At 42.1% G+C, this 13,022-nt stretch overlaps 1 protein-coding gene across 1 annotated transcript in view; it reads right to left on the bottom strand.

The window, feature by feature from the left end:
- The window catches only part of BRSK2 (BR serine/threonine kinase 2), a 331,200-nt gene that overhangs the window by 86,578 nt on the left and 231,600 nt on the right, over positions 1-13,022 (bottom strand). Inside the window, exon 4 of the mRNA XM_009288666.2 lies at positions 7,562-7,702. Within this exon, the coding sequence (XP_009286941.1) occupies positions 7,562-7,702 (141 nt within the window). The remainder of the gene's footprint in view (positions 1-7,561; positions 7,703-13,022) is intronic.

The raw sequence follows: 13,022 nt of genomic DNA, 5'->3' as shown, positions 1-13,022 counted from the left end.
GGATGCATGCTCACTACAAAACATCTCATTATTTCAGGAAAATGGTACAGATAAAGGAAATGCAAAAATGCTCCCTTTCCATGCCTCAAAGCTACCAGCCTTAGCAGACCTGCCACAGGCCCTGGCTGGAGCAGAACGTATGTGAACCTTCAACCAGCCCCACTCCCAGACCACTGAGAGGTGGTGAAAGGGGACGACACCTTTGAAAATGAGTACAGTATTCACTGGTGGAAAGGAGTCTCCTTCTCCCCATTTCATCCTGTCTTCCCATCAGCTGGGATCCACAACACAGACAATTTTAGGCCTGGATTTTTAGAGAGGATCAAGTGGGAAAATGAAGTTCCTATAAAGTGGCAAATACATTCAGTTTTTTTTTGGAGAGCCACTGCAAGAGAGAGAGGAAAAATGGGAGTGCCACCATCCACATTCCAAATGTGGAGTAAGCTTCACCTCACCGTGCTGTGCAATGCTTTTCCATGAATGATCAGCCTACATGGGCTGATGGCAGTCTTTAGGCAGAGGTCCTGACCCACCTCCCAGAGAGCATTTTGAAAGCCTTAATTTGGGACCTGGGGATTCATGGGACTGGCATAGTATGTGTGAAAGGAAATCTGGAGTGGCAACAGACCTTAAAGCTTTTTTTTCCCCCCCCCCTCCAGACACTCACCAAAATAAAACCAAGAAAAATTATCAGCTCTTCACTATAGTCCACTGAGCAGAAAGGAGAGTGTGGACTCTGTTGAGAATCGTTACATTTATTGCTGACTGGGCCCTAAAATACAAGAACTGTCATACAGCAGTTTTTGCATCTCTCTGACCCTTCTCCATCCCTCTTTCAACACAGTCTCTAGTGCCCAGTATGGATGGTTAGCATAGGAATTTCATGGCAGCCCAAGTATTTTTTTTGTATTGTGGCAGCACTCCTCTCAGAGATCAGGGTGCCAGTGGGATCAGGCAGTGCTTGCACATTCAACCACAAGAGAATTTTATGCCCCAATGAAAATTTTCTTCTAGCTGGAACATTTCTCTGCTATCCAGCTTTGGACCACTTTGAATTTGCCAAGGCAGCATCCTGGGGATAGAAGTCAGGCCAGGAGTCTGCACCAGAGTGGCTGAACCAGCATCATGGCCACTGGGAATGAGACTTCCCCTCTGCATTTGCATTTCCCATCTTTGTATTGCCAGCTTTTCAAATGCCAGAAGGAAGGGAGAGGAACATATGGGAATAGGGAAGGCTTGTTATAATTTACCTAAGAGCCCAGCAGCCCAGACAGCCTCATGCATTCATATTTGGAAAGAACTCTCTTGTGCCAAAATGAAACAGAACAAAACAAAACAAAAATCCCACTGTATGTGGTAATTACTTGGCATTAATGGAACATTGCAGAGTAAATGCATTTAATTTGGTCCCATTCCAGCTGATCTCTCTGGCTCTCCATGTCTTATATGACTGCATCAACTCCTCTCTCTGCAGGTGAACAGAGGACTCGTTACCCTTTCGTTGTTCTAAAGGCTCTAAAGCTGTAGGGGCTTTATCACATGGCTGGAAAATCAGAAGAGAAGCAAGCAGCTTCTTTAGTGACAAACACAGTGAACTCTCCTATTGAGCCCTGCATATGCTGAGAAAGAATATGAAAGAGAAATGCAGCATTGCAGAAGAAGCCAGTGTAACCCTGATCCAGGGTGGCCACAGACTGCCCAGAGCTCCTCAACCAAGACAATGGAGCAAGAAGTTAGCTCCAGGAGCCTGCATACGGCAAGCTTTTGAAGGGACAGCTTGTGAGTGAAAGGGAGCCATTAAACAAGCCACGACAGGGGAAGCACACACTATCAGACTCTCTGCAACGTCTCTCTTTTACAGATTACAACAAAGGCTTTACAATTCCCTTGCAACACAAGATGGTTACGGAAAAAGGTCTGAAAAAATTGTCCCATGGAAACGGGCACAGTTCTTGGAGGTGGTGCATAGAAAATGAAAGGCACACATATGTGTTAACATGTTCCAGTTACCCACTTACACACTTGCTTTCTGGTCACTCCCAGTGATGCTATTCAGACAGCTCCTCTATCTCCCTCCGTTGCCTTTCTAGTCCATCTTCCTGCTCTGGGAATATCCTCGTATCTGTACTGCAGGCAATTGCAGCATACATAAAAGAGAGAAGTAAAACACTCTCTCCCTGTCACCCAGGGTTGGCAGAAGATTTTTGGTGTAGTGACAGACTCCAGATCTTGGATTCAAAGGAGCTATGTCACCTGGCCCGAGATGATGAACTAACCCATTATTTTAAACTGATTTTTGAGCTGAAACGTTCGTATCAGTTTCTATGACAACTCATTGTAGGTCACAGATTTCTAACCCAAGAAACCTCCTAATTGGAGTAGTTGCAGGTCATTTGTACTAATCAAATTCTTGGCTACTTTGCAAATGCTTTTCTTACTGACCCCAAACTCCCAGAAGGGCCAGACTACAGAATAATTGTTCTGCAGTATGCCTCTTAAAAGTGCCTGATGTGATGCAAATAATTTATCAGTAATAATTAATAGTATGCGAAGCAATATTTTTAATTTTGAGCAGAAAAAGCCTTTCATCTTATTTTCTCTTGCTTCTGCAAATCAGATCCGAACATGTAACTTGTATCTACCTACAGAAGAATCTTTGTTTAGAGCCATGGTTGCTATGCTCAAATTTAGTAAGCTTTCACAGAATTCTGCAGAACAAATAAATACAGTTATAGCTAGGAAAAAGGACAACATCTATAAACATATCAGGAGACCTGGAGAAGGGTTTGTATGCATAAAACCTTGCTTGCTTTTTAACAATTATTTCCATTGATCTATTAAAATATATTGTTCTTCCCTACCAACCTTGACTCAAAACATATATTCATGTATTTCAAAGCCAGAACAGACTGTCAGGTCTGATCACCACTGCTGTACCTGCCAGAGAATGTTACCTGGTTATGCTTACAATAAGATTATGCCATTTTTGAGTTTCCAGTGGCTTATATAAAGAAGTAAACTTACAAAAATACATGTCCTTTGACTTTAGCTGAGCTGGTAACTTTGCCTTTGGCATTGCAGCTGCTGTACTTGATGGGTTTTCTCCAGTTCTCTGTACAAGGGAAATTTGAAAATTCCTCACTGTTTTAGAGTGAGTCTCAACCACAGATCTGAAACTCCTGGATTCAGGAAATGATTGGTGAATCTCAGCTCTCAACAGGGGAAAAAGGTAGTTTCCTCACTTCTGATGGTCTGAAAGAAAACTTGAAAACCTACAGACTCAAGGACCAGAAAGAAAAACAACCCAGAAAACAACCTTATTAAATGCCACAATTTCTAGACCAGTTTCACATTTGGAGGCCTTGAGTCATGATTTCAACAGACTGCCCCTGCAGAACACTATAGCATGCGCCTCATAAATGAAGCAAGGCAAATCAGGAGTCACTAGGAGGGTGGCACTATCTGACAGAACATGGCACCTGGCATTCTTCACCTTTCCCTGTTTCTCGAAGACACCCCAGATTTCTCCCTAAAAGCGTGCTTCCATTACTGACAGTGCCCTGCAGCTCCTGCCTGCAAGAATGTACCAGAGATTCTGGCACTATTGCTGTGAAATCTTGAAGCGTTATTTTATAAGGAGCCTTTTACCCCCCTGCACTGACAGGAAGAACACCAGGCAAAGTCAGACAAAGCTCTTATTCATTGCCTCAGCCCTCTAAGTCACACACCCTCATGCCTACGCATGCACACACAGACACACTTCAGCAAGAGCCTTGTGCGTACTCAAGCAGGCACAGCCCCAGGCAATGAAAGGAGAAAGGGCCTTCATAATTGTCATTTATCAATATTCATAAAGAACCTGCCTTAACCCCCTCTTGTGCATGCTCAGGAAAAAAAAACACAAAATGAAACCCAACCAAAATAAAAATAAAATGAAATAATCATCTTGCTGCTCATTACCGCAGGGGATTTCCTCTCAATGTCACCGCTGCCCTGTGCAGTAATTGGCATTATCTGTTATCTCTGAAGCCATAATAAGGTTTGCCACGGGGCATTTTCTGTAATCATATTTTTATTTGTCAGCTTGTGAGATACAGACACCAAATATGAGCTTGACCAAAGCAAAAACCCAACACACACAAAATACACACACTGCCAATCCCAGCTCTTGCTGGTGATGTCACACCCAGCCAATGAGGCGCCCGCCAGCTCTCCTCACCCGGCTCCCACCCTCCGTTGGCGCTGCAGCGTTCCCTCGCTCAAGATAAAAGAGACTCTTCCTGAGGAAAGCAAGGATTTGCGACCTACCCTGATACGTGCTCCTACATTGTTTCTGACAGAAAATACAGCCGGCACTGAATTAGCTGAGACCTCCCCCACAGTACAGAGGCAGGATATTCAAAAGGGACTATTGATTTGGGGCACCCAGCTGAGACATCTTAAAGGCCCTGAATTTAGGAGAGCAGACACCCAGCATTAGGTGAACAGCAGCTTAGGAAAAAACCATCAGTTATGTCCAAAGAAAACTTCCTAGGCTAGGATGGTCTTACACTGATGTCCAAGGAACCCCAGGTTCCTCTGCCACTTCTTGCACTACTGCTGAGTGCATCTGCTCCGGGCACTGCAGCATGGTGCAGAGCCCTCCGAGCTAGCACAGAGGAAGAGCTGGAAGCAGAAGCAATAATGCTGCATCACTGAGCTAACCACTCTGCTTGCCAGCTCAGGCAAAGCAGCAAGGTAACACAGATACACTGTTTGCAGGATCCCACATAATACCTCTGCACGGTGCTGTCTGTTCACACCCACGCCTGTGGGTCCCTAGCACGGCACAATGCTATGTACACAGAAAAGCCCTTAGAGAACTCTACAGTGGGTTTCTTATAAGCTTTCCCCCGGCCAACCTGTACCACAAAACCCCGTAAGTGACTGCACCTCAGAGTGAGGTACATCAAATCTTCCCCCACTGTTTCCACTAAATAAAATAAGAACAGAAAACTCATACTCTTTTAAAACAACACACAAAACAGACTCAAGCTCCAAGCCTATTCCGCTTCCTTGTCTGAGCTGCTTGTTTGAAAACACCTCTCAGACACAGGTGATCTCTCCACACAGTAGCAGCAGAAGCCTTTTACTGATGGGAGGATTGGGGAATCCTTTCTGATTCTTTGATCCGGGAATCCTGGTGTATCAATACATTTTGAGCAGTGAAAGCTGAATGTGGTTACATACTGCTGTGAAAGTAAGCCACAGACATTTCACAGTGTTTTGGGAGGTACAGGAAGAAGATAGGACAATGATATGGCGCTGGGGACACGAGACTATCAAGCTATTCTGCCAGTAGGTTAGAGGCACCCATATTTAGTCATTAACCAAAGCAGAAGCCTTCATTTTTCAATGTGGTCATAACTGGATAACCTGGCTGATGAGATGATTTGTCATTTCAGTGCCCCATGACAGGACAAGGTCAAGCTTCATTGCTTAGGAAAGCACATTAACTTTTATACACACACACACACACGCATATTTATGCATGCTCTGATTTTCAAAAAGGGTTTAATGATAACTGTCCAGAATACAACACAGAGTCTAATATTACACAGACCACACAAGTCTCAGAGTGACCTGGAGGGAGGAAGAGCTTATGATTTACTGCTAACTTATTCAGCACTAGATGCTAGTCGAGTGGGAGTTGGCAAGGAGACAGGGGATTTACTTCTAAACAAGACTACTGCCCACAATCCAATATGTTTAACGGAGGAAAATGGATTCCTCAAGAGAGACATGCACTCTGCCTTGGAAATTCCATGTATCGTTAAATCTGCAGAGGTGCTTGTACGTCTGACAGCCTCACCACGATCCTCACTCAGTTTATTAAAGTCTGCCATATCAAGAGGTATCCATCACAAGCCCAAAGGACTAGTATGTATGTGTATATATGCATGCTTTCAGAGAAACTTCTATCCCAATGGAGATTCGTATTTCTCTGGAATATTCATTTGGAAAAGTAATTTCTCTTCAGTTGTAGTTAAACATTTTTGAGTCTTCTTGGACTGGGTCTCTAAGTGTTAAGCCAAGTAGGGAACAGAAACATGTACGTATGCAATCCACCAGTGGTTACACTGCCCAGTGTACATAAAAAATAACAGCTGTACAACCTATGCTGATTATAGGAAGGTCATGATCACTCAACCCAGTTGATTAGCAGGGAGGACAAATTGTGGAATTCGCAGAATAAAACATGTCAGAGGTCTTTGCCAACAGAGAAAACTTAGATCCTCTAGTTAGGGCACGCAACCTGCTTTTGGCTCCTCTGGGAATTTCTCTGACTATTGTAACCCTGCCTGTGCCAGGTAGGCATTGTCCTCAGGACCTTCTCACCCAGATTCACCACCTTTGAAGTGCCTCTTCTGCTAACAGTATACTCTTCTTAATATATCCTCAAGAAAGGCTCTTATTTCACTTTCCATTTATTAGAAATATGATCTCTTTCAGATTAGTATTTCCTGTTAAAATGAATCAGAGATGTAGAGGGAGGGGGCTAGAAGAGCAAGTTAAATATTTAGGCATCCGTTTTTGCTGTGACCATTTATGCTGTGGACATCTGGTTTGCGGGTTCTCAGCACAAAAACGGGGGTACAGAAAATCACTGTACAGTTACTGAGAAGTAACCACACAGTGATTATGCAAATCCAACTACTGCAGTTATCTATCAGTGGCCCTTGGCCTCCTGGAGGGGGGGATCTACGGCTGTCTATGGCTATGGAGAAGCAGCTGTGCAGACATAATGTAAATGGTCTCCCCCAGCCAATCTAACTGTGAGGAGCTGCATTTCTGAGAAATAAGCAGGCAGTTATGGGTCAACAGCTATACAGAAACTCTGTGCTCAGACTGATTACAACAACTTGATTTCAGTATAATTTAAATTACCTAAACTTGCTGAAGATGAAGGAGAAACTGGTCCAATTTAAAACACCACCTGAAAGCACAGGTTAAACCACACTTGATAGTTAAGTCGTATGATGGAGTTAGTGAGTATCAATAACAGATCAAGGAAATTCTTCCCTACTGGAAAGGAAATTAAAGGCAACAGTGACTCAAATGCCCAGAAGGGACTCAGTGAAGGTTGCCAAAAGCCAGCAGGTTTCCAAAAACTGAAGGAAGCCATAAAATGACTTTGCTGTATTCGTAATTGTCCCAAGTTTCTTCAGGGGTTCATTTTGATATAGTGTATGTAATTCTATCAGCAAGTGCCCCAAGAATGATGGGAATTAAACTGCTTTTCCTTGGTGGTTTTGGTTTTCCCGGTTAAAGCATTCCTTGTGAAGGAATTCTCCTCCAGTGAGAAATGACAGACAATCTTCTCCATGAAAAGTCTATCTGTGACTGGTGCACTGTCTCACAGACGGCCAAAAATTAAAAAATACATCAGCACTTTACACAATGCTTTTAGAGCTTTACTACATCAGTTACTTAATAGGAAATAAAAGTATCAAGAAATAAGATCCCTTTATTCTGTGCTTTCATGTAACAGGTAACTCCCATTGCAAATGGCTGTACTCACCATATTGAATGACTATGGCAGAAGTCCAAAGCAGAGATGATTTGTCGGAAGAACTTCCTGGCTTCTTTCGGTGTCAATCTTCCCTTTTTTACGAGATAGTCGAAGAGCTCCCCACCTGACACGTGTTCTAGCACCAAATACCTAGAAAATAACAAAGCCAGGATTTTGTAAGCACATTATCATACCAACCCCCTCACACTCAGTTATATACAAACACCTCTATTTACATGCGGTCAAAGAGAACACTTCTGGAAAGAACAGTGGAAGAGAATCAGAATTTTAAAATCAGGAGTGATTAATATTTTTAACAGGGGTTCTGCAAACTTCAGACATGCCACTGTTGGATTCAGTGTTCAATATAATAGTGAGAGATAATCCGGAAGCCAAAAATGACTCAAAAGACCAGGAAGGGAAGAAGAGAATAATCAGGTATAAGCTCTTAAAGCTACTGTGGAGTGAGACTGCGTACTCGGAAGCCTCAGGTCCCTTAACCAAGCTGACAGTTCTTTTATGAAACAGCTGTGGCAAAGCTGCACTCACATACTGTTCTGTCTTGGACACCTGAGAACCAGACAGATGTTAACAAACTAGAGGGAATTAAAAAAAACAGGTGAATCGTTTAAATTATGAAAAAGATAAAAAGAACTAAATGTGTGCAGCCTACGTAAGGGCTTCAGCTTTCGCTGCTGAACAGCAGTGATTTGCTGGAGTAGCTGCCCTCCCTTGCAACTCACATGTGAAAAATGTGATACTGAGTGAATAAACGCGGCACAACGGGGACCTAGGAGCAAGACAGGAGGAAACCCCAGACCTCACATAGCACTCCTGGCAGTCATAGAGAGACGAGCAAAATCTTCTGGAAGGAAAGGACTTGCCACGGATGGACCGTCTTGTTGTAAGTAGGGGTAATGAAAGGCAGCCAAGCAGAGGAAAACTTAGTATAAATCTCTGGAAATGTTGCCTAATAGTGGGAATGAAATAGTTTCCCCAGGGAAGTGGCAGGAACACCGTCAACTGAACCATTTAAAAATAAACCAGAAATAATATGGACTAAGCAATAGACTTCCATTGGCAAGAGGATTGCTTGAAACCTCCATGGACTTTTTCCATCTCCGTTGTGATTTTGTGCTCTACAGTCTCCTTGCTTGTTTGCCCAGCATATACTAGTCTAATACAGAATGAAGAAATTATGCAGTGAGATTATTTATTGACAAATATATATGACAAGTATAAACAACAAATTATTATTATTTTTACTGAAAAATCACTTTTGTTCTTTGGCTCTGTTAGCTGGTTTAAACCCTGTAAGAGAGAGAAAACTGTTTTCCTTCCTTATTGCCTAACTCCTTTGAAGTGAGCTTCAGGGCTGCATAGCAAGGCATGTGATCTGAAAGGTAGTTTCAGCAACAATGCAAGGGTGAACAGGTGAACAACCTTTGGCAGTTTGAGAGCCATCACCAGATAACTTGCAAACAAGAATTAGATATTTTTCCAAATTTTGAATTTTCTGTCCCCTCCTCCAAACAGCACAGCAGATTAGGCTAAACTGTATGGGCAGTATGATCCCTATCTCTCAATGCTTTGCTTTACAGCAAGCTAGTTTTATTACCAGTATTAATCCACCTCTTCAAATTTGAGTGGACAAGGAAAATAACTAATCCAGGATACTGTCTTTTCTGTACCTCAAGCAGCACAATCTTGGAGGAAATTTCTAAATTTGAAATGGAAAGAGGAGAAGATTATTATAAATTTGGGGGCTTAATTATTCCTCTTTTCAATGTTTCTAAAAAGATGGAACAGTAGAAGGAGTAAAAGCTGTTCTGAGGAAAGTAAAATTGGCTTAATGATAATGGCATTAGCCTTGAAGTTGCAAAAGTGGGACCTGAGCTCCTGGTCCATCATCAGCTCCTGTGCGACTTCCATGTGTCAGCTCCCAGCCAGCACGAGGAGAAAGCATTTCCCTGCCTTACAGAAATGCAGCAGAGAATGCAGTAAGAGACAGACATTAATATTGTCTTGCCAGCTAAGTAAGTAGTACAAAAGCATAAAAAAGTGGACAACAAAATGAAATTCTAAACTTCAGGAAATTAAAATGGTATTTTCTGCAATTTTTATCAAAATAGACACAGTTACAAGAAATATGGTAATATTGACCTTTTTTCATTAAAATGAGTAAAAAAAAAAAAAATCTTGACTTGAAAATCACATTTGGAATATGTGGGTTATCTTCTCTCCAAGAAAAGATGAGTAGTTACCAGATTGTCTACTAAGTACACCTTGGTAATATGGAGATCATCATTTATCTGCATTACATTTTTTGAGCAAGACATTGAACCGCCCAGAAGAAAGCCGATATGCAGTAGTCATGGGCACTGGGGTGTCCACATTTTCAAGTCCCAACCCTCACTTTCCAAGCCTTGGCTAACAGACACTCTGGTAGGAGGGTTTGCTATATAATTCATTCTCCCTCTCATACTAGAGACAGATCTGGTTAACTATCCCATCTGGCAGACCCAAGCCTGGCACAGAATCAATCCTAAAATTCTCCTTGACAGCTCCCTCTCTCACTGTGCCCAGCAGAAGGTGGATACAGCAGTGCATTTTGCCCCCAAAACTTAAATTGCTAGCTGCTTTCTTTTCCTGGGAGGTATTTTACGAAGATGATTGCAATTACAGGCATACAGAACACCCTCCACACTGCTTTCAAATGCACAGTTTTGGAAAATTACAGACCCAGGCATTCCTGTCACCCACAGCAGGAACTGCAAAGCAATTTATTTTCATCAACTTCGTCTTATTAAAAACACTCAACAAAAATGCACTGACACGTTGTATGAAAAATAAAACAAATTGAAAGACAGGGAGCATTTATAAGGTTATTCATTTTTGCTTGCCACCTAGAAGCACCAGATATAATAATGGAAATGAACAGGGGAGAACATTTGAAAAATATTTGTGCCTATGACAACTCAAGGGACACAGAGAAGCACAGCGATGATGTATTCTGATCTGACAAAGCCCCCAACGTGACAGGAGTGAGAAGGACAACAAACACATCCCCCAGTGGTCAAGTCCAAGAAATAAATGCTGCAGGGATCATTCCACAAGTACTACATTTATGTTGCAGCTAGGATTTCTGAGTTCATATTTGCAGCTGGTTACCCGCCAACACTATTCCCTCCAGTACAATGCATTTTTTTTTAGGACAGCCCCCAACTAGGAGATTTTCGATTAAACAAGGGCATAATTCAGCACCTGCCTCCATCTCTGTGCAAGCCAATGTTTTGCTGGCGCATTACATGGCACAGTAGTAGTACACATGTTATTTCCAAACAGGCCAACAAAAGGGGTTTAAACATTTCCAAGTGTTGCACTGGTTCTAACTATCACTGTACGGCTTACACAATCCTCACTAAATGCTGTATATCTGTATCTATCCATCCATCTGTGTATGTGTGAGTGTGTCTGAGTGACTCCATAAAAGAAGAGAATACACACTCTGAAAAGCCAAACAGAAAAAGCAAAGGTAAGAAAGAACATTATTCCAAAGGCTGGAAAATAAGGCATACAGACACTACATCTTTCATGAATCCGTGGCACAGAAAGGAATCCAGATCTCCTGAGTTCACATCACTTTACTTTAGCAAAGTGCTATAGGATTGGAAGTATGCCAATGCCAACTCTTGGGGGATCTAGGAGAAGGTAAATAACACATAGCCTGTAGGGGAGAAAAACACTAAGAAGTATTTTCCCGAGTTTCCCCTTCCCTTTTATCTTTCTCAGATGTGACAGGTTGTCATCTCACTATAGAACTACTTTTCCCATTTATTCTAAGCAAGCAAGCAAATTCTAAAAATCCCAGAACATTAACCAGAACTAGTCTCCTATTACATTTGGAGATGAAAAGTAACTTACTGGTGAATGAAGCTTTTTTTTTTTAAATCCTGTCTATGTAAGATTGACAGCATCAGTATTCCCACTGTAAAAACATAGGAAACCCTGCTCTGTAATAGCCATTGCAAGGAGGTTCAAGGAAAGTAAAGACCCAGCCTCTGGCTGGCAGCATGCACACTATCTGCTGTGATAATACAGAGAGGAGGTATATTAGGACAAAGGACTCTGTAAGAGCACTTAGCTCTCACATCTTGGATGCTCTGGACACACACCAGCTCTTCTAATCCTTGCATTTCACATGAGAGAAGCATTACAAGTATTAACCTCCTGTTCTTTACTGATAGGGAACTGTGAAGCAAAGTGACTTGCCCAGGCTTACAGTCACCCAGTATCAGAGCCGGGATTAGCACCTGTGGTCCCTTGTGCCTTCTACTCCATGCTGTCCCCACCACCAATTTCCTCTCTGCTTGCTAGGACACTGGAAAAGCAAGAAAACATCAGGCTTCTGCAATTCAGTATGAAGCCAAGTGCATGTGGTGTTAAAAATAAATTCTCGATTACTTGTTTTCCTCACTAGATATATTCTTAAGAGGTTGCAAAAATTTTCATAGGCCACAGCTTGCTTTCATAAAGACACCAAGGTCCATGTCTTGCATGATATCTTATGTCCCTGCTACAAGCCAAGATACGAAACATAAAATCTCTGGTTAAGTTTCAGAGCTTGAAGGAGCTTTGGTCTTTAAAGACAAAGAAGCCGAATGCTTAATACAAGAATAATTTTGTCTACTGGGGAGAGGCAGAGAGATTGCGTGCAGCAGCATTCTATCTATTCGCTTTGCTATTTTTCTATCTGCATCCCATCATTACCATCTCCCCAATAAAAGCTCTAAGTTCCTAATCTCAAATGATCCGCTATATATCGTATCAGAGACGTGCATGTAGCTTATAAAAGCAAGCTTAGAATAATCCTAGGCTCTTTTCTTTCTTTCTTTTTGGTTCATTTTATTTACTCTTTCAGGAACCAAAACAGTAAAGAAGTAATAACGAAAACTAAACAATATAGCAAAGGAGGGATGATTTCTGCATGTGAAAGAGATAGAGTAGCCAAGATGAATGTGGAGAAATGTGGTCTTAAACTACCTTTGTGCCCCTCAGATTCTGGCTGTACCAGGAACCAGCACAGACTCCAAAGCTCTCTACTTCACAGTAGCCTCCCCATGATTGACTGTGGCTTGTTCTGTAGCTTAAGACTGGAAATTTAACAAAAAAGCACTGTGCCTCTCCTCCTCGTTACCCCAACTTGCCTGTATTCTAGGGATCACAAGATGTGACAGCCCACCAGTTTCACATCATTCCTGCATCCTTCAAGTCATTTTAGTCTTTTCCAAATCCTGCATGTCAGTAGGACTCCTATAAACACAGAGGATGGTCCATTTTCCCCTGGGAACGATCAATAAATACCTGATGATCATAAAAGCAAGCTTAGAATAATCCTAGGCTCTTTTCTTTCTTTCTTTTTGGTTCATTTTATTTACTCTTTCAGGAACCAAAACAGTAAAGAAGTAAT

This window comes from Aptenodytes forsteri, unplaced genomic scaffold (genome assembly GCF_000699145.1).
Source record: "Aptenodytes forsteri isolate BGI_AS27 unplaced genomic scaffold, ASM69914v1 Scaffold8, whole genome shotgun sequence".
In the NCBI taxonomy this organism is placed as follows: domain Eukaryota; kingdom Metazoa; phylum Chordata; class Aves; order Sphenisciformes; family Spheniscidae; genus Aptenodytes; species Aptenodytes forsteri.
The sequence above is the reverse complement of the archived record's forward strand: the minus strand, read 5'-3'. Positions and strand labels throughout refer to the sequence as shown.